This window comes from Rattus norvegicus, chromosome 3, assembly GCF_036323735.1.
Source record: "Rattus norvegicus strain BN/NHsdMcwi chromosome 3, GRCr8, whole genome shotgun sequence".
NCBI classification, from domain to species: domain Eukaryota; kingdom Metazoa; phylum Chordata; class Mammalia; order Rodentia; family Muridae; genus Rattus; species Rattus norvegicus.
In genome coordinates, this window is record NC_086021.1 from 97,849,432 (window position 1) to 97,872,334 (window position 22,903).

General features: G+C 41.3%; 1 protein-coding gene across 7 annotated transcripts in view; it reads right to left on the reverse strand.

Annotated features, from left to right (window-relative positions):
- The window catches only part of Cstpp1 (centriolar satellite-associated tubulin polyglutamylase complex regulator 1), a 167,909-nt gene extending 145,256 nt beyond the window's left edge, over nt 1–22,653 (reverse strand). For 2 of the 7 annotated variants that reach the window (XM_017591556.3, XM_039104523.2), the window contains exon 1: nt 22,486–22,653. In XM_017591556.3, the coding sequence (XP_017447045.1) occupies nt 22,486–22,531 (46 nt within the window). In that variant the 5' untranslated portion in view covers nt 22,532–22,653. Of the gene's footprint in view, nt 1–12,136; nt 12,183–22,485 lie in introns of all 7 variants that reach the window. The other 5 variants (XM_039104521.2, XM_063283294.1, XM_039104520.2 and 2 more) reach the window with 5 other exon arrangements.
- Nucleotides 22,654–22,903: the final 250 nt, after the last annotated feature.

Consider the following 22,903-nt stretch of genomic DNA (forward strand, 5'->3'; position numbering starts at 1 on the left):
GCATTATTTTATTTAATATTAGCAACAATCTTATGACAGGCTATTTGTGGACGTCTACTTTACAGTTAAGATAGCTGAGACTTGACAAATTAAAGCAATCCTCTCAAGATTAGAGCTAGTATAGTGAGAGAACCTGAGATTTACAAAAATAAAAAAAGAACAACAAGGTTTGTCTTGTTCAAACATTCATGCTTTTCTCAAGTGCCTCATCACTGACACTTTACCATCAGCCACAGAAGTCAGTCACACTTATTCCACATAGAACATAAGGCATGAGTGTAGCAAAATCGCCTGAGGGGTGTGGTGCAGTCCTGTCTACGAGAACTGTGGCATACGTGTACATACATGGGTGTCACGTGTGTGAGCATCCTTCTGTCCTGTCCCTGCCTGCATACCAATCGGCACCTATGTGAAGTCAGGACTTGTCTATGGATTTCTGAGTGTCTAACCAAGAACTGCTCTACTACAAAGTATTCACCCCACCCCTTCGCAGGTCACAAAGTGGAACTAGAAAGTGCTGGCTCTTTCTTTAATCGGAGTGAAAGGTAGGAGTTAAAAAACCACAGAGACAGGAGCAGAGGCTCTGCGGTGTGTGGGAATTCCACCCAGTCACAGACCAAGGCTGAAGCGCTCTCTAATTGCTCTCCCTGGTTTCCTCACCTGCATCTTATCAGTCTGGGGCTCTCTCTGTGGTTAAGTTACCACCCAACCCCGGAAAATCCTTACAGTTGATCAAACTTCAATGAGACATAGTAAGTCCAAGGCTCTTCTTGCCTGGCAGTGAACTCGGAGAGTGCTCCTTTGTTCTGCTTTGTAAATGCAAAGGAATAAGCTTTAATTTATGTGAGTGATTAAAGAATTCAAACAGCGCACCTGCACCCCCGGAGGGGAAAGATAGCTGGGCACCTGAGCTGCCTTTTTGGAAAAGGAAACACATTTCAGACTGGCTTTTCCTCTTCTGCTGTGCTGTGACTTCCAGAACACGATCAGGATTAAGTCTTCTAACCTGTACCAATAAGGCTTCACTGCCCTGAAATCCCCATTAACGCCTAGCTGCACATGTCATGATCAGGCAGCTTTGTCTGAGATAGGCACTTATACCTTCATCATGCTAAAATGAAAAACCCAAGTAAATCAAAGTGTAAGTAAACATTGACTGATCCGTACACGAACCAAGGGAGTGACAGAAACCAGGTCAGAACCATCTTGCCTCTGTTCCCTTAGATATGCTGTTCCCTTAGATATGTTCCCTTAGATATGTTCCCTTAGATATGCTGATCACCCTCCCTGCTTTAAAATGTTTGGAACTAAAAATGTATCTGATAATAAACTATAGCATTAGAAAATACCTGGAGTGTGCAGAAAGCAACACATCCTGATGATACTGTTGTTGCTACATACTGACTTTAAGATTAAAGCAGAACACATGAGTCGGGCCACCTATACGTGCCTTACCTAACTTCTCTGCTCTTTCTGCAAAATTAATTCTGCAAAAACAGAACCTTACTGCTGGCATTAAGGATTCAAAAATGTAATCATCTCAGTATAGTATCTGCCACATAGCATTTGATAGACATTAGCTTCCTGACCACTTATATAAAGTCCTGTTTATCCATTCAAGTATACTAACAAATTATGTTCAAAGATTTAAAGGCTACATAAGATTTTACATTTACCAACAAAGGCATGGTAGCACACGCCTTTAATCCCAGCAACCTGAAAGAGGCATATGGCTCTCTGTGAGTCTGAGGCCAGCCTGATCTATATTATGAGTTCCAGGACAGCCAGGGCTATGTAGAGGGACACTGCTCAAAAAATGAATGCCAAAAAAGATTTCTGTATCTATAATACCTTATATAATCATATACCCACTTTAGCTGCAGCTTTTAAACTTGTGGGAAGCATTCACTTATTAGCTGCTAATTACTCAGAAAGCCCTAATTTACATGGGAAAGTCCAAAATGGTTCCCTTTCACCCTCTTCCCAAACATAAATACCATCAAAGTGCAGGCTGTTAATTTCACAATTAAATGATAAGGAAGCCCATTTGGAAATTCTTGCTTGAGGGGTCTAGAATTTCCACCTACATCAGTTACACCATTTTCATTTTTAAATTATCATTTAAAACAGTCTCAACACTTGAGTAAACAAGTCTTACCAGGAATATATTAATGAGTTACTACTCGTGCTACCAATAAATCTAAGGAAATAAGCTGTAAGAAAAGGTAGAGTGTATACATATGTATCTTAACCCTGGCTTTCCCTTTTATACTTGTAGTCCTTTTTGAAGCACCCTTTGTCTTTGAATTTTTGAGGCTCAAATGCTGGTTAGCACACATGTCTGCTGAACTAAATTCAAGCTGTACTTTAGGATGAGGAAACTAAGTCCACTTATTTAGCCACCAGCCTATCCTGTGAACTGCTTGTTCAGTATCTTAGTAAGTTACTGACATCATACAATATATGATCCTGTGAAGTAAAACAGCTAAGCGGATTCACAAGTTACCAGATCTCTAGACTTATTATCTGGATCTCCCATCTTTCTTGGTATTATCTTGGGCCTAGGAAACAGTGTGTTCTGCTATTTCATCATCTATAGGAACATCTTTGATCTTAGCTCACACTTAACCAATTGCCCTTGACCAAAGGGGATGAGGAAATGAGAAAAAGGAGCACATTTGATTCCCACACAGCTCAGTGAAGTAGGCAACAGAGTCTGCTTTGCAGCAGAGAGAGGTCAGGGAGCCCACTGAAGCCTGTGCACCAGGCAGAGCTGGGATTCACACTTAGCCGTGACTCAGAAGTGGAAGTTCTTCCACACAAATGACTTTCCCACCTCCCAAAAGCAAAGAGGAAGTTAGTTTCTCCTGGAATTCCAGCACACAGGAGACAGAGGCAAGAGGACTGTTACAAATTCAAGACCAACCAGGGCTACACTACAACTCTCTCTCAACAAAACGAGGAGGAAGGAGGAGGGAGGGGGAAGAAAAATAATCAGAAAGACCCCAAACCTTCCATTTGTCCCTTCTCACATGTATTCTTAGCTCTTCACTATTAATATGGGAAATGAAGCTTATGTGGATAAATTAGACAGCTGAGTCATTTGCAGGCCTTTACCCTTTAATAAACACCGCTTGGATTTGAATCACACACTCTAATTTTAATAAACATCTCTAGGCTTTCGATCACATGCTCTAATTTTGCTTAGGGGTTCAGATGACACAGAAAAGCTGCATACTAGCCACAGGATAGCAACCTCGTTGTTCCTTTTTCTACTTTTCTTCTTCTTTTTTTTTTTTTTGGTTCTTTTTTGTCGGAGCTGGGGACCGAACCCAGAGCCTTGCGCTTCCTAGGCAAGCGCTCTACCACTGAGCTAAATCACCCAACCCCTCTACTTTTCTTCTTGAGGCAGGGTTTCATATAGTCCAGGCAGGCCTTGAACTCACTATGTAGGATGACCTTGAACTTCTGATCCTCCTGCCTCCTCGTCAGCCTGAATGTACACAGCACTACAGGCAGTTTTGTGGCACCCAGGGTTTGGGACATGGAAGACAAGCATTCCTACTGAGCTGCATTCCTCACCCTAAGAACAGCACTTTCAGGAACATAGATTTGGGCTAGCAGGATGGCTCACGCAGGGTGCTGCCACCAAGCCTGACCTGAGTACAGTCCCCAAGACCCACACAGTAGAAGGGAAGAATGGACTTCTGGTGTGCCTTTGGGTTAACTGAGTGTGACAACTTCCAAAAGCTGTCGACTGACCTCTACACATCATGTTCACACCTCTGTCCCACACACACAATAAATAAACAAACAAATGAACGAACAAATAAATGTTTTGAATCCTCCTGTCTATTTTTTTTTTTTTTTGAGACAGGGTTTCTCTGTGTAGACTTCGGTGTCCTGGAACTCACTGTGTAGACAAGTGAGTCTGGCCTCGATCTGCCTGCCTCTGCTTCCCAAGTGCTGGGAATAAAGGCATTTATCATCGGTGCCTAGCATTAATAAAATATTTTCTAAATATTTAGAAATACACATTCTGGGGCTGGGGATTTAGCTCAGTGGTAGAGCGCTTACCTAGGAAGCGCAAGGCCCTGGGTTCGGTCCCCAGCTCCGAAAAAAAGAACCAAAAAAAAAAAAAAAAAAGAAATACACATTCTGGTTTTGCTTTGTTTTGTCTAAATGACAAAAATATGAACACACATTGTTATTTTCACTTGATGTCTGGTTAACTTTCATAAAACACTATAAAACTAATGTACCCTTTGGTATTCCCAAAGGTACATACTTCCTTTCCAGCAAAGCGCAATCTTTTACATTAATAGTTAATTGTCTGGCCTGGTGGCACGTGCCTTTAATCCCAGCACTTGGGAGGCTGAGGCAAGCAGATCTCTGAGTTTGAGGCCAGCCTTCAAAGTTCCAGGACAGCCAAGGTGACACAGAGAAACTCTATCTCAGGGGGAAAAAAGTTAATTATAAAACAGACAAAACTAATACATCACTTCTTTGTAGCTAAACCATCAGAATGCAGCTACATAGCTAGTCATACTCATTTACACAAAGGCACACCAGAAGCGGACAAGGCACAAACAAAACACACAAGCTAATGTTATCTCTGCTGACCAGAAAACAAAAGGTGACTAAAGCAGAGGATAAAAAACGGAAATCTATTTCACTCAGTCCAAAGAGGCATTGGACCACTTCATACATGTGCAGAACTGAGAATCCCACGTTAAAACAGTCTCTGGTCAGCCATTAATTCTCCCTTCTCGTCTCCTTCCCTAAAACTGGTGGTATATTTTGGGGATGCCAATTAAGGCCTAAGCGCTTAAATTCCAAAGCCAAAGCATTTCCAGACTAAATCTCATAATACAGAATTAGTAGGTTAGAGTCCAGAACGCCAAGCACCAGGAACTACAGAATCTCTTTTTAAGGCTTCCCTAGCAATTCAGTACTTGGAGTGTTCAGTTAGTTGATTATAACAGAATGTACTTCCTAGACAGAAGACTCTAGCATGACATTTACATTTCCCACAGTTATAACTAAGGAACTCATGAAGAACCAGGTTATAACTGTCATGACAAAAGCTTTGTAAAGATAGTTATCAAAGGAGCAATACAGTTAATCAAGTCAACCTGCATAAATTTATTCTCTCTAGAGCACACGATAGGTTTTAGTTTCAAACCCAAATTGGTAATCTTGGGGTTGGTCACATGCCGCTTACAATGTTATGTCAGGCAGAGAACAGTAAAGTCAGAAGGAAAGAATTAACTGTTCAATATAGTTACCTCGAGCTGTAGTTCTTGGGTATGACAACTTCCAAAAGTTGTCTTCTGACCTCTACACATGTACCATGATGTGCAATTTACACATCATGATTAAATTCACAAAGTTTCTACTTAGACAATGTGAGATTTAATTCAAGTTAGTGATAATGGCAATAAGATACTAATGTAATCCTTAATAATTTACCTTGTATTTTATGTTTAAAGTGCTTTTACAAACAGGCTGGCACTTAGAAAACAGTTCGACAACAGCATACAGACGGGTTCTCAGCTAAGTTGGCTAAACACTCATGGTCTTAGGATCCCTGACATTTTGCCCTGTGAGGAGAAAGCCACTGTCTTTTTTTTTTTTTTTTTTTTTTTTTGGTTCTTTTTTTTCGGAGCTGGGGACCGAACCCAGGGCCTTGCGCTTCCTAGGCAAGCGCTCTACCACTGAGCTAAATCCCCAACCCTGAAAGCCACTGTCTTAAGAGAGAGATTGTTTTTCAAATGGCAGGCTCACCTGTCAAATCCCCACTAAGAGCTGTCCACATCCTGCTTATGGACATGGCTGTAACAATTCATGGTAATCCCAGTCATTTCTATTTCTGTTACAAAAGCAAAGGAGGCCATTGTAGATATTTATAGAAGCCCCAGAGGCCCAAGCCAACGTGCACAGGGACAGCATGGGTGAGTGACTGAATAGCACAGGCTAGACAGGGAGGCCCCAGTTTACTCAGGAAGCTCATGCTAACATTTGGCATTCCTCTACGGTAATGGTATAAAGCATTTCGGAAATACCCTATGAAAACATACTTTAGATCTATTTTACCAAAACCAGTAACCGTTGACCCGTTACTTTTAGGAATGTTGTAATAGGCAATCAATCCTACATTTCCCACCAGGCCCAGTTCAAACATACTCTCTCATCCTCAGGAAGTGATCCCTGACTCTTCTCTAACTAGAAACAATCTTTTCACTTTCGGAGCCCTCTAACACCTATTCTAGATAGACCCTTGGCACCTTCTCCTGGACGCTGCCTTATTCCTGCTACCCACACACAGCACCTTTTGTTAGACCTCTTGCTTTTAAAGATGGACAGATAGCATGACTCATTTTCCTTCTATCCCCTTTAACACTCAGGATCATTCAGCATCCTCCACACAATAGTCATTCGAATGTTTACTGACTGACTATGTAAACTGTGCCCACTGTTTATAAACTGTGGTGTTAGTCTATCCAGTGCAGCCTGTCTTCCCAGGTGGGAAACACCAGGCTCAAACACTCTGCTTCCGTCTTAGGGTTCTTGCAGGAAGCTACGTTTGTCCTCTTCTCAGTCACTCTTCACGTTGCCTCTTTAGTGCCCTTCTCTCTATTCCAGTGAGAAAGCACGTGTTCGCTCTGTTGTTACTAAAAGACTCATTATGTTCAAGGTGAAGTGAAAAACTGCATTCCATGCAATTACCAGTTCCTCACAAATCTGGGGACTACTTGTCATTTGGACATCCAGGGTCTAAATAAAAGAAAGTCCAAATTCTTTTCACTCCTAAAAAACGATTTTCTTTTTTGAGAGAATGGAAGCCCACAGCACAGGAAGCAGTCCTCAGTAAGCCGCCGTCCATAAACAGCGTTGCTGAGACTGTAACAAAGGTTCTGTTGTACTCTTGCATGGCAGGGCCAGTGAGCAGCAGGAGCAGATGAACTCTTTAAGAAATAATGGTTCTGTCTTCATGCAAATGTTTGCATTAATAAAAAATGAAGAAACCGATATAGAAAATGCAGGCTAGCTGGACATAATAGGTCTCTAAACGGGAGGTTTTTCACATTTTCCAGGCGGAGTCAGCAGGTCTTTTAAAAACTTTGTCATTCTGAGCATTTCACAGACATCACAAGAAAGACATGCAAATAACAGAAGCAAATCAAAGGACATCCTGCTGCTCTGCTGGCGCCTCCCTTGCCCAAGCCTGGTTTGTCATTTTCTGTTAACCCTAGTGCTGGATGCTATTCTGCTGAGGAATGGAGTCCCTAGCCCAAGTGGCAGTACATGTCCAGCCAGCTGGCTCCAGGGCTGATAACATCACAATGCAAGCCATGTACCACCACTCAGGGACACGTGCTGCCAGGCAACAAGTGCAGCGTGTGATTTTTACACACTCGGCTTGCAAATCTGCATGGGAAAGAGCCTCTAACAAGCCACTTGAGAAGATGTGGTCTTCTGGAGTGTGCACATCACTAAGGAGTTCTCGGAAGGATTTGTGAGGCTCAGTCCTTCAAAGTAAAGTATACTGTCAGGACCAGAAAAAAAAGCTTGAGAGGGGTGGGCAGCTACTGTGTGACAAAGCCATGCACCATGTGCTTAGCCAATCATTAACCTTCAGTACCACAAATTCAGGCAGATATCCCATTTGATATGGAGGAAACTGAGACTTGAGAAGGATATATATTTGCCCAATGGCAAGCCAAGTCTCAAAACCATATGGTGGCAAGTTCCCCGCCACTCCATACATTTTTTATTACACACAATTAACCTTTTTTTCTTCCCAAGGGGAGATAGAATGGACCAGAGCCTGTTGTATGATAGGAAAGCACCCCAGTGCCGAGCTAAACTCCCAGCCCATACATGGCCCTGCAGAACCACTGGCATGGCCCTCACTCCCCATCTCATCATCTGGATAATTTATTATCCATTTTTAAGAGTGACAGGCTTCAGAGCTGGACATAGTGGCTTATGCCCATAATTCCAGTACTCAGGAGGCTGAGGTAGGGCAATCATCAAGAGTTTGAGGCCAGCCTGGGCTACACAGTAAGCTCCAGCAGAGTCAGCTATGAGAAATACTGTTCCCAAACACTACACCAGACACACACACACACACACACACACACTATACACACATGCATACTACACTACACCACACACACATATTCACACGCATACACATGCACACACACACCAAAAAAGATGAGGTGGCCTTTTAGGCTGTGATAAACATCTGACTTAAGATACAGATGCTCTATCATGAAAAGGGGGCTATAATTTAATGTGCAGTACACAGCATCCAAAGCTCTCCTGAAGGTCATCTATAGATCCTTGAGGTTGTACCACCTATGTGAAGAAGAAAAGAAGGAAGCAGTGGCACCAGCACACATTTCTCCTTCCCAAGATATGCATGGTCTGTTTTCCTTTTATCTTTCCTCCACCACTCTGCTCTGTTCCCTACCATTATGTTCTGCAACATAATGATGGCCCACTGAAACCCCCAACCTGCAAATTCCGTGTCCTCCAACCACTGTTCCTCTCTACCAGGAAGTCAATTAAGCCTCGCCACAGACTCCGCCCATCGGCCTCTGGATTGCACAGTACTCCTTCCATTCCCACAATTGTGCTTTCCATGGCCTCAGTTACTGCAGTCAGGAACTCGGTAAGTACAGGCTTCAGTACTGCATGAGGTCTGCAGACAAGGGAGAGCAGGGATGCAGCAAGACAGACAGCTCATTACTGCCTCATCACTGTTCCTAGGTTACAGAAGTGTGAGAGGCAGAAAGACCCCACTTCATGTTGTTCAACTCCTATCATCTTACATGAAATAAACCATAGTCCTTACCTTCTGCCCCTCCTGATTCAAGGGTGCAGAATTCTTGGCTTACTTAATGTGACTTTGAAGTTTTCCAAATTTCCATCTATAATCATAATGCTGAAGGGTTTTTTTTTTGTACAAAGAAAATAAATCATGACAAAAACTGAATTTTGTAATTCCATGGAGAGCAAAAAAAAAAAAAAAGAAAAAGCTAAAGAAAAATGAATTAAATATGTGCACACTGAGAGTCAAATTGAGCCCACTACCTCTCCATCTCCCACAACTTTTACATTTTCTGCCTTTTAAAACTTTACTTGGCACTGTAGTTTTCAAAATTTTATTAAGTATCCTTATGATGATATTTCTTTTGAAAAATATCTTGTTTTGTGCTAGAAACCTTTTTATTTTTATCAAAATAATTTACTATCTCTCTATGGATACATATTCTTTTTTATTTTATCTTATTCCTCAAATCTCCAGGTACAAATTAGAGTGTTTCTAAGAATAAAGAGTTTTCTAGAATTTTTGAATAGCAGTCTCTATCACAAATTATGTAAATTTATGGCTGTTTTATCTTATTTTATCATGATTGTTGATGCTAGGGTTTTATTGCCCTGCTGGCCTGAAACAGGCTGGCCTCTGTTTCCCAAGTGCACATAAAGGCATGTGTCACCAGACTTGGTGATATTTTCTTTCATAAATCATTCTCCCTTCACAACCCACACACCCACCCACACACACATGGGTTCATGAAAATATCACATTTCTTAGCTTCTCTTGTAGCTGCTTTGCTCATGTAATTAAATTAAGTAAGCAAAATCTTTTAAGTCTTCTAGAAAGTACTTAAAAATAGAAGTAAGTATGATGAGAGAGGTCCCTGATTTACCAAAAGAGATAAAAAAAAGTTTCTTTAGTGGGGCTGGAGAGATAGCTCAGGGGTTAAGATCACTGACTGCTCTTCAGAGGTCTTGAGTTAAATTCCCAGCAACCACATGGTGGCTCACAACCATCTGTAATGGGATCTGATGCCCTCTTCTGGTGTGTGAAGATGGCTACAGTGGACTTATATACATAAAATAAATAAATCTTAAAAAAAATAAATTCCTTCAGTCCTCATGGATTCTGAGGAAGGGACCAGGTCTATGGCTAGGATAAAAAGGGTGACAGAAACCCAAGTCTTCCATAGAGTATGTCTACCCCAGAAGAAAATAACCTTCTACCTTGCAGTTACTTAGTGTTTGTTTTTCATTAAGATTTATAGTAATTTTTTGTGTATGTGTATGCACACACAAGTAGACTTAAGTGGACTACATATGTGTGCAGGAACCCAAGGAGGTCAGAGAAGTCATAACATCCCCTGGAACTGGAGTTACAGGAGATTGTAAGCCATGACATGGGTACTAAAACCTGACCCTGGGTGCTCTAAAAGTGTAGTAAATTCTCTCACCTACCAAGCTCTCTCTCCAGCCCCCATTTTATATGCCTGAAGACACTCTCTTCATCTCTCCTGGAGGCTAGTCTGGAACTCACTCTGGAGTTTGTAGCCATCTTCCTCCCTCGCTTCTTGAGTGCTTGAATTACAGGTGTAAGGCACCATGCACAGCTTCCTACTTTGTTTGAACCATATACCTTTTCTAGAAAGTATAGATAAAGGGATCAGATTAATCAGGATGCAAGTATCCAGAGAGCCTTTTGACCTACTGCTGTGTAGACATGGAGGATGAGATGGCGCATGTGCAGACCATCCAGAAGACACTGCTGTCCTCATACTCACTGTCTAATGGCAGGATAATGATGTTTACAACTTAACAACATTTTAATTGCTCCTGAACGTTTACTACAAAACTCTCTCACATACGTTATCTCTTTGTACCTCACAATCAACCTAGGAGTCAGATAAGGCTGAATTATCTCCATATTACAAATGCAGCTGCCCAAAGTCACAAAGTTTGTATGGTAGGATAAAAACTGAACCTCAATCTCATGGTATAACTATTTGCACTGAATTGCAGTGTTAGGATAATGCACAAGGAAGGCTTAAGACAGTCCTGACTAAGCCTAGTTAATTGATAAAAACATGATTATAACATGCCCAGAGCTCACCTGCCAGACAAGCTAGCAAACTGATGTGCTTTGGATGCATATGAGACTCGGTCTCAAAGGCTGAGGTAGATAAATAAGGCTGATAGGATGACTCAATAGGTAACGGCACTTACCACTAACCCTGACGACCTGAATTTTTTTTTTTTTTTTGGTTCTTTTTTTTCGGAGCTGGGGACCGAACCCAGGGCCTTGCGCTTCCTAGGCAAGCGCTCTACCACTGAGCTAAATCCCCAACCCTCTGAATTTGATCCCTATTGAGACACCACATGGTGGAAGGAGAGAACTGTTCTGTTACCTCATATATAAACTGGCATGTGTCAACACACAGAGAACATATACATGTGCTCATGCACATATACAAACACACAGCACACACACATAAAATATACACATGTGCTCCTGTACATACACAAACATACACACATACACATACAAATAAGGTGAGGAATAACAGAAGATACCCATATCAACCTCTAGCCTTCACACACAGGTATACACAACTGTACATGTGACCCTGTATGAACAGGTACACACCCATGCACATATATATACATACAATACACACACACACACATAGACAAATTCTGGAATTGTATCATGATAGTGGTAGTACAAATTTATGAATATAGTTAAAAAACTCACTGACTTCTATATTACATTGAATTTAAAAGGGCAAATCTTATGGTAGATCAATTATCTCAATAAAAGATGACAGAGGGCTGAGGATATAGTTTTCTTAGATGTGTATGTAGTGTGCATGGATAGTACATTGTACAGGATAGTACATTGTGTTCAGATGCACAGGCATATGTGTATGTCTATGGATGCCCGAGGCTAACACTGGAAATTTTCCTTAATGGCTCTCCACCTTATTCATTGAAGCAGGGTCTTTCACTTGAACCTGGAGCTCTTGTCCAGCTAGTCTAACTAACTAGCAAGCTTGCTAGCGATCTCATATCATGGCCTTCCAAAGGCTGGGGTTACAGGAGGGCTACTGGATTCACTTAGCATTTATGGAGGTTCTGGAAATCTGAACTCCTGTCCTTGGGCTTCACACTTACACAGTAAAGGTCAAATGGTCCCAATGTCCATACAAGGAAAATATTAACAAGACTGCAGAAAACATTTGTATTATGACCTTGGAGACAAAAAAGCAGAGCCACTCCCCTGAAGGTCTCGCTCATTTTCACTTACCTATATGCTCACTCTTCTCTGCATAATAGCCAAGTATTCATTTTATCTGTAAGGTAATCATTTTATCTATTAGGAAACATGTCCAACCAGCAGGTCTGATGGCTGATAGACTTTTGAGAAGGATGATTTGGGACCTATTCAATGGTTTACTATCAAGATTCCTTGTCTTATATAACTCATCTTCTCTGCTTTGTGAAGTAGCCCTTATTGACTCTGTTTCTTGGAGGAAATTTGATCTAGGAAAATAATAACAGGAATTTTTATTACAAACCATCATCTCTCTAAAGAACTCCCCAGGATTACCTCCTCAGTCTTTCCACACTCCTGTGAGGCATGTGCCAGTATTCCTCTTGTCATTTTCTACAGTTTAAAGAGCATGGTAATCTATTCACTCATGAGCTGTATGCTACATGAGCTAGAACATACTGCTCAAGATCACAGACTCAAGTCTGAACTGTGTATAACTCAGGGGCACTGAACTTCTAGTTTTCTCTATGGCCAACTTTCAACGCATCACATTTCCAAAGACTAGTGTTGTGTATGTTATTTAAGTCCATGTATCCACTGTTTATAAAGAGTATTGTTATCAGTTTTCTACATTTGTCTCTGTAAATTTCATCTGGTTACTCAGAAGCTGGATTATTTTCTGTGTCCTGTCTGTGCACCAGACTTGTAAATGCTGTTATCAGGAATATTCAAGCAGCCTCTCAGACAAAGCTGCAGGGCTAATAAAAGCAATTCACTTGGGGGAGAGTGCATTTCTTCTTTCCTTTTTTCTTTTTTCTTTTAAGTAGCTAACACACAAAGATGACTCATTAAGCCCCAAAGAGGTGACTATGGCATGTAAGGGCTTCTTATGCAGCCTTCCACAAAGAGACCTGAGTGGCAGCATACGGCCTCCTCTTCTCTGCATTTTTCTCCAGGCAGAATGTGCATTTGTGTGGCTACATACACAATTATAATCTCCTCTGAAAGGCAATTCCTTCCATATGACAGGCTGAACAGTGGCCTGAGTGCTAGCCTCATGTTGTCCTTGCAGTTAACACACTGAAATACCAGACACATTTAATCTCTCCTTTTTGGAAATCTAAGATGAGACACAAGGGGCAAAGCTGGGAAGAACTCCACACAGAGAAAAAGAGGGCAGCCCAAGTGCCCAGCCTCACTTTCTCATGGGCCCAACTTCTTTGTGTTGTTGTCTGCTTATTTGTCAATTTGCAGGACTGTGGGGCATGAGAACCATGGAGCCCAGTGGTTCTGGCAGCAGCCTCTCCATTTGACAAGTGAAGCCAAAGACATGTGGCCTTTGGTACAGTTCACATTCAAAAGTGTTATTGTTTCAAACATGCCTATTTTAAAATATATAATTTTCCCATTTAGAGCACGTTGTATGTAAGCTGGCCACAGGAGGAATTCTGCCACAAGAGTTTTTTTTTTTCCCTGAGGCAATGGGGGCAGAACACCCAAACCGTTGGGAGGTGGAGGTAGAAGGATCAACCATGCATCCAATGCAAGACCAACCAAAAGGCTTTCCAAAAAAAACAGCAAACCAATGATGTGACACAGGCCTGTCCCTCCCAGCCAGATGTCTGTTTACTGGGGCCTAGAGAGTGGTCCAGGTGAGAGAAGTCCGAGATTAATTAACACCTGGTGACATCCTGCGGCACAAGCAAATTTGTTTTCGATTACAGGAGCTAAATCTGTGTTATCACAATCATTTGCAATCTCAGAACCAGAACATTAACAAGAGCAGGAGCCACACAGCAGGACAGCCAGAAAGGCTCCTACTCTTTCCAAAGAATAGAGCTTTTAAAAGCTAATTCAATAAAGAAAAGGTCTTGAAGAAGTGCCTTTTAAAGCAATATTTACTTTTAGTGGGCTCCTACTAGTCAAACAAAAGTTATTCAAAAAGGTTTTATGAAAAATATATTTGACGATTTCACAGTAATTGCTTTGTTTAAAGAAAGGTGCTTAAGAAAAACATATTTAATGGGATCAGTAATTGGGTAAATTCAGATGTGTTTGGGAAAATCCCTCCTCTCTTTGATAAATCATTTAAATTCTGTTCAGATAAATGTGTTTTGACTTGTAATTCCAATCATAGAATGAGCTATTTCCTAATGCTGCTGGGGAAGTGGAACAAGGGTGATCCCAGAGCCAGAAAGAGGACCCAGGATTACTTGATGACAAGCGTAAGTTTCCTGTCAATCAAAGCCCAGCACTCAGCACACAACTTAGAAACAGAATCTCATGGGCATGCCCCAAAACTGTTCGTAATTTCTTTCCTTCTTAAAAACATCATCTTTAAAACACTGATTAAATCTTACTGTTGGGTAACCAAGATGTAGAAACTGTTATCAACCAAGAAATGAAGCTTAGGATAATCAGAGTTTAAAGCCAAAAGCATCCAGGGCAGATTTTAATCACTTGTCCCTTTTTCTCCATCCATCAAAAAGGGGCGGGGACATGGTGCCTCTTCATGTGGTAGGAGTTCCTTAACTGTTTGTTAAACTACATTCCTTTCTCCCATTTATTTTTAAATGTATTCTGCTGCTCACAGCAAACCATTCATTCAACAATTGAGCACTTCACTTGGCCAACCACTATATTAATGTTAGGAGATACTGGAAAAGCCTGCCCTCACGGCTTACATTCTAATCAGAAACAGACGTAATCCAAGGATGCACAAGGGAAACCAAGGTTACTATGTTGAGGACAGAAAGTGAGGCTCCTGAATGCCTCTTCTCAAACACCGTTACCTACTCTGCTTCCCTAGGCAAATGCTGTATGTATGAACAAAAATGACTGCCAACGTTTGGACAGAACTTGAAAGACTTTATTATTACTTGAATTATAAATGATAAACAAGGTCAAAACTTTTTAAAGAACTCTGTCTGGAACAACAATGAAATCACTCTGCAACTTATTTTGGAAAAATGGAAGTGACCAAGGGTCAGAAACCACAAGCCTTGGAATCCTTCCGCTCCTCCCACTCCCCCAACAATAAGCTTACAGAGCTTGCAGAGTCCTCAGAAAGGTGGGAAAGAGGGTGTGGGCTGAACTCCCGAACCACTTCCCAGGGCACATTTCTGAACTACCCCACCAAGGGAACTGCCTGCTGCCCCTGCCATGTCTGAGAGTCTGCTGATCAAATCAGGAGAGAGCCAAAAGAGCCGCTGGCTCCAGAACCGTCCAGTGATCTGCAGTCATTGCCCCTGCCATGTCTGAGAGTCTGCTGATCAAATCAGGAGAGAGCCAAAAGAGCCGCTGGCTCCAGAACCGTCCAGTGATCTGCAGTCATTGCCCCTGCCATGTCTGAGAGTCTGCTGATCAAATCAGGAGAGAGCCAAAAGAGCCGCTGGCTCCAGAACCGTCCAGTGATCTGCAGTCACTTCTCTCATTCCGTGTTCTGGTCCTTTAAGAGGCTGTTCCATCTTGGTTTTGCTTTAGATGACCAGGAAGGGAAGAGCAGCGAGAGGAAGGAGGTGACTCAACACCTCTGTAGCTGTTCTAAAGCGACTTGTTTCAATATTAATCTGGTTTCCTAAGATTTACAGTCAGTGTGACACCTATATTTTATTTTATTTCTTTTCTCAAACAACCTAAACAGTAAGTTCTAAAGAAGATTTCAGCTAATTAAGTACTAATGTTTTGTAGTATATTATTGGGTTTGAAAAGCTCACTAATTATATTTGAAACAAAATAAATTTATCAAGACTCCTCCAATAGCAAAAACTAACACTGTTTTTGGCAGTCATTCAAGTATCTCATGTTATGGCATCAACAAAAACAAAAAAAAAGAAAAATGTTTAGAAACACTTAGAAGTCTTCCAGGTGGAATGACTTCCATGTCAGAACCTGTGCCAAGACTCAGAGAGACTGCATAGGCTGTACAGCTAGTAAGGGCTATGTCAACGACTGTGACATTGCCTTAGCTCATGTCCTCCAAGAAGCAGACACCAAAACAGAAGTGAGGGAAATATTAAATGAACCCTTTGGAGTCAACTGAATCACTCCAAAGATCCTTGCTGTATGAGCCTATGCAATAGTTGAGGATCCCAATTTTTAGGGTCATGGAATGTATTTGTAGCAGAATTTAACCATGTAGACAGGAATTAGATTGCTCAATTATATCCCTTTTCCAACACTTACGAGCCATTTGATATCTGTGTGTATGTGTGTGCACTTGTACACACATTTGTGTATGCATGTCCAGGACCCACTTGGTGAAAGGAGTAAACTGCGTCCGTGAGCTGGCCTCTGACCCCACATTGGCACACCTACACACCCACCCACCTCCTTCACAGAAACATGAATAAAATTAACAAAAAAGTTTAATGAGAGATTAAAGAAAAAACTATTAATTGTTGTAATTCTTCTAAATGCAGAGATCTCAAAGGAAGAATGTAACCTGTGATTGTTGGTTTCTACAGGTGGCTCTTATGCCATCCCATGCCAACCTCAGCAGGTTCTGCAGAGCATTAGAGCCAACTTGAAGCACAAGTGAAAGCTCGCACTTCCACAGATTAGATGGAGTAAGAAATGAGGCTCACACGCACACACTCGGGTCAGCACGTGGGTGGTTGTGTAAGTCTAGGTCCAGAACAGGCTCCCTTCGTCTCTAGAGTTCTCCACACCCAGCAGATACACAGACACACCTCAGCAGCTGGCATGCGCCTCCAATAAGTAGCTTTCACATGACTGGAAATGTCTCAAAGGTCTACATAGAAGTTTCTATCCTTCATCGCCTTACCAGGCTCTGTCTTCAACCTGGATGTCAAGACAATTTCTGTTGCTACACTGGACTGCCAGTGTGAGCATCTTCTTTCCTGATGATCTTAAGATCCTAAGCCAAGTCAATGTGGAAAAGAATTCAGTTCATCCAATACGATAAAAGGTTGTTTTCTTCAGAAATAGTCAAAAACTCAAATGGAATCCATAGATAGCAGGTAGAAAAGTGCCTGGGGGCACTCACTTATATGTGTCCCTGTAACCCATACCAAAACCTTCTAGACAGACTTCCCAGGAGAACTCAGCTGTAGTTTTGATTTTTTTGGTTGGTCGGGTTTTTTGTTTTTTGTTTTTTGTTTGGGAGGGGGGGCTTTCCTGTCTATAATATTTTGCTCTCTAGTTGTTGTAGGCCTATACATGCAAATGAATTTATAAATTGTCAATCAAAGTGAATTAAGAAAAATAAACAAGGCTTTGAAATCTGAAATCAGGCAGTACCGTCTAATGTAAAAAGAATGGCTTTCAAATGTTATTTGTTTATCTTTGAGACAAGAATTCACTATGTAACCCATACTGACCTCAAACTCAGGATCCTCTTGCCTTAGCAGCCCCAGTGCTGGAATTATAGACATGTGCCACCACGCCCAGCTTCTAGGGAGTGCTTTTAATGGTTGTTACATTGAAAGCAAATGCTTCAAAATAGCATGTCTCTATGAGAGACCAAGTTGTAATAGGCGGGGTTAGTTTTTAGGTATAAACAGATGTGTTTTGGCAGTTACACAATTTGCTGAACAGTGAGGAAGTCAGTGAGTAGCTTGACTTTGTAGGGCAGTAGGAATGTGCAGATTCAGATTAAGACTGTTAACTAGGGGGCTGGAGGGATGGCTCAGTGGTTAAGAGCACCCGACTGCTCTTCCAGAGGTCATGAGTTCAATTCCCAGCAACCACATGGTGGCTCACAACCATCTGTAAAGAGATCCAATGCCCTCTTCTGGTGTATCAGAAGACAGCTCTGGTGTATCAGAAGACAGCTACAGTGTACTTATATATAATAAATAAATAAATCTTAAAAAAAAAAGACTGTTAACTATATAACAGAGCAGAAGGAACGTTTGCCCAGGGTTCAAGGACTAGCTGAATTCCATGAACGCTGAAACTTTTCAAGTGCTCTGAAACAATGACTCTACTCACAGACTGTCAACATTGCCTCTAAATTGTCTTGCACTTATGTCTCTTAGAAAGAGACCAACTTCTGTGCCCCAAGTCTACCAACACAACATGACTTTGAGATATGCACTTTAAATAGCAAAAATCCAAGGAACTGAACAAGGAATTAGTACTTTCAAATATTTCACAAGCTCGTGGGTAAGTGAACAAAATACATAAAATCTTTAGCCAAATATAGGTGTTGGCATTGTTATGCATTAGATATAAAGTTATATGTGCTTTTACTCTGCTGAGTAGTTTTATATCACCCTGACACCAGCTAAAGTCATCTGACAGGAGGAAACTCATTTAAGAAAATGCTTCCATGGGAAACCAGAAGAAAGCTTATAGGGCACTTTCTTATTAGAGATTGATGGGGGAAAGCCCAGACCATGATGGTGGTACTACTATACCTAGGCTGTGGTCCTGGGGTCTATAAAAAAGCAAATTAAGCAATTTGGGGAGAGTGAGCCAATAAGCAGCACCCCTTCCTTGCCCTTGCCTTAATTCCTGCCTCCAGGTTCCTGTCCCACTTGAGTTCCTGTCCTCACTGCTTTTGATGAACTGTTCTATAGAACAGTGAGCAACATAACCCTTTCCTCCCCAAGTTGCTTTGGTCATGGTGTTTCATCACAACAATAGTAACCCTACTAAGACAATTATCATGCCCTTTGGGCTGATTAATAAATGTGCTTGTTCTTTTGTGGGGGGACAGGATCTCACTACGAAACCCTGGCTGACCTAGAATTCTCTACGTAGAACAGACTGGCTTCAAACTCAAGAGATTCACCTGCCTCTGTCTCCCAAGTGGTAGGATTAAAGGTGTGTGCAATTATGTCCAGCTTTACTACTGTTTCCTTATCAAAATGTATGATCTTGGTCTTCCCTTCTTCCCTATGGATAAGGCAACCAGACCTCCTATTTTTCTCAATAAAGTCTGAGCAGCTATCACTGGGTACAAAAGTCATGATCTTCTGGTCCCTCTTCATCACCTAGATCCCAACATACTTCCTACTAGAACTTGGTTCTTTGGCTTTAATTCCAACTTGATCCAGCATGATTCCTTCTGCAGTCACTTGTCACTATGTGCATCAGTATCGATTTTAATGTGCAGCTGTTCTATCACCTTTTTACTTTGTATGAAGACAACTTCAGGGGGGTTGGGGATTTAGCTCAGTGGTAGAGCGCTTACCTAGGAAGCGCAAGGCCCTGGGTTCGGTCCCCAGCTCCGAAAAAAAAAAAGAACCAAAAAAAAAAAAAAAAGGACAACTTCAGGTATGAGGGAGGTTCAGTGGGTGTATGTTTGTGTGACTGTGTGTGTAGTCCAGAGGGTCAACCTTGGGTGTCATTCCTCAGGAGCCATCCATCTTGTTGTTTTTAAAAAGTATTTAATTATTCAATTAGGGTCCCCTACCCCCTTCCACCTCTCTCCACCTTTCTTCCTCCTGTGTGTGTGTGTGTGTGTGTGTGTCTGTGTGTGTGTGTGTCTGTGTGTCTGTGTGTCTGTCTGTCTTTTTACTAGAGCCTGAATTGGACTCAGTATACATGTAGAGGTAAAAGGACAACTTGTGGAAGTCAATTCTCCCCTTCCACGGTATGGGTCTCCAAGGATCAAACTAAGGTTGGAAGATTTGGCAGCAAGCACAAATTTACCCACAGAGCTTGATTTTCTAAAGATTTCTTTGCTTGGGGGCTGGAGAGATGGCTCAGCAGTTAAGAGCACTGGCTGCTCTTCCAGAGGTCCTGAGTTCAATTCCAAGCAACCACATGGTGGCTCACAACCACCTGTAACGGGATCTGATGCCCTCTTCTGTCTGAAGAGAGTAACAGTGTATTCATATACATAAATAATTCTTTTTTTAAAATTGTCAATAAAAAATGCAAATAAAGTATACTCTCTAAGCTGTTACTTAACAGATTTTTAAAGAAATTTTAAATGTGGTCTATTTTGTTACAAAATTGCGCAGAAACAAGCATTTTCTTATATTGCTGCTGTCAGATTTAAATGATAGAAACCTTTGTGGCCAGGTGATGGGGGCTGTATTCCTTTGATCCCGGCACATGGGAGGCAGAGGCAGGTTGGATCTCTGTGATTTCAAGGCCAGTCGGGTCTACAGTGCAAGATCTAGGAGAGCCAGAGCTGCACAGAGAAACCCTGTCTCCAAAGAGAAAACAAACAAAAACTCCTGTGAAAGACTATGTGGCATATGTTTCGATGTTAAATACGATGCCCTTCACTTTGTGAAATTTATCCTTGTAGAAATGCATGCATGCAAAGGAACAGAATTGCAGGTTATTCACTGAGGCATAGTTAGTGACCATAAAAAGTTAAAAAATAATTCACTATCTATCAACATGGACTTGGTTAAATAAACTCTTTAAGTACTAATTACTTAAGTAGCTAAAAGTGAGGTTTAAAAGAAATGACAGTTTAGGGGTGGCGGCGTAACACCTGCCATCCCACAACTTGAGAGGTTTCTACCTGGGGCAAAGGCAACCAAGAGGATTGGAAATTCCAGAGCAACTTCAGTTACATGGTGTGACTGAAGTCTACAATACTGTCTGAAAAGACAAAGAAGCAAAAACAAAAACATAAAACAAAAGAAAAGACAAAGCTCCCTATTCTTGATATACATTAAATGAAGACAAACAAAACTGTGCACTATATGTTCCTTTATGTACAAAATAAACTCCGGAAGGATGTACACAAAACCAGCAATAGTAGTTACCTCTGTGGAATATGCCAGACTTGGTGGGGAAAGAGGGGAGCATCTTTTTTACTATAAATTGCTACCTTTTTATTTCTACTTTTGTTCTATATACATGTCTTCTGTGTGTGTATGCACACACATGCAGAGGTCAAAAGAAGCCCTTGGGTTCCCCAGAGTTACAGAAACTTTAAGCTGCATGCTGTGGGTGCCACAGTTCAAACTCAGGTAAACAGGAAAAGTAACAAGAGCTCTTAACTGCTAAGCTATCTCTCTCATCCCCCAAGATAAATGTCTTTATATTTAAAAAGTAATTTTGGCTCAACTTTTCGTATGATTAAGAAAATTTAACCATCTGCCAGGTGCTGGTAATTCATTCCTTTGATTCCAGCACTGGGTAGACAGAGGCAGGAGGATCTCTGTGAGTTCAAGACCAACCAAGGCTACATAGAGAGATCAATTCTCAAAATATAAAACATTTATCCAGAGTTGTAGTTTATTTTTAAAAATGTGTATGCTACATTCATATAATGAGATGTTATTCATCCATGTAAAGAAATGAGTTATCAAGTCACAAAACAACAAGGAGGAACCTGAACACCCACTGAAACAAGCCCATCTGAAGAGCTTATACACGGAATGGCTCCCACTATTCTCAAAGAGGCAAAACTTTAAAAGTCAGTAAGATCAGTAGTGAAACGGAAAGGGTGAATGAATGGGTGAAGCATAGAGGATTTTTAGGACAAGGAAACAATTGTTTTACATCTGAATGGGAATATATGAGAATATGAATTTGTCTAAGTCCAGAAAACACAACACAAAGAGTGAACCCTAATGTAAACCATAAGCTGTTGGTAATCACACTGAGCTAATATTCAGTTGCAAGAAATGTACCAGACTAACACAAGAAATTAATAATAGAAGCTAGATAGAAGATATAGAGGGGTAAAAAAAAAAAAAAAAGAACTGTTATCAGCTCAGTCTTCTATAAGTTTAAAATTCCTCTAAATGTTTAAGTCTGTGAACTTTTAAGTGTGTATGTGTGCATATAAGTGTATCCACAAATGTGTGCAGTAAAGGCCTCACATGCTCACTGCAGGGAGCTTACAAAGTACAGTCCTTACTACCACATAGCCTTAGTTCAAGAGCAAGGTCGAGTTCTTCAGTGGGGAAATCTGATCCTAATACTATCTAACCGTATGGTCTTATGCAAGTTGTTTCTTTAGCCTTAGTTTCTCCATCTGTCAAGTAGAAAACACAGCAGTCCCTTCCAAGAAAGAATGCTGCATGCAAAATGCTTATCGCGTGCAAAATGCCTAATGAAAAAGAATAGCTTGAAATAACAGCACACTATGAAGGCAAAATTATTATTCACAAAATGATTGATGTCACTTCAGATGCCAAGTTTGCTTCAATAATATAATAGCCTCATTTAAGGCCTCAGATTCTTAATTGTGTTATTTAGAATGCAATTCTCATTGACTGAGTGCCAGTCCATATAATTCAGCCATTCTTTACTCCATAAATGTTATTTTTCATCCCGATTTGGTCCTACATTCATTACAGGCTCAGGCCCTAGGACCCCTTCTTTCTGTCCCTCCGGTCCCATCCAGACCCGCTACCATTCAGGCTCCGCCCCTGTCTCCTCCCCACTCCTTCCCCTAACTCATCACTCATTTCCCGAAGCTGAAAGAAGGCCCCTACCCAGATACTCGTAGTCCGGTAGAGCTAGGCGCTCGGGACTCAGCATCCTTTGACCGGGTAGTTTCCACGCTCCAGCTTTCTTCTTCCGGAACCCAGGTTACAGCCTGTCTCTGTTGCCATGGCACCATGCGGCCAGAGAACTAGAAGGCTGAAAGGGTGTCACGTAAACAGTCTCCGACTGGCAACGTGGAGCCTATCACATAAGTTCCGGAAGCAGTCACTTGAGTGTTTTTCTTTAACTACTATTTTTTTTCTAAAAAAATTTTTTAGAAAAATTTTTTAGATATATTTCTTTATTTACATTTCAAATGTTATTCCCTTTCCCGGTTTCCTTTCCATAAGCCCCCATCCCCTCCCCCCTACTATTTTTGGGACTTGGTTTTAGAAGCTGTGAAGTGAATCCTCTGAATATGTCATA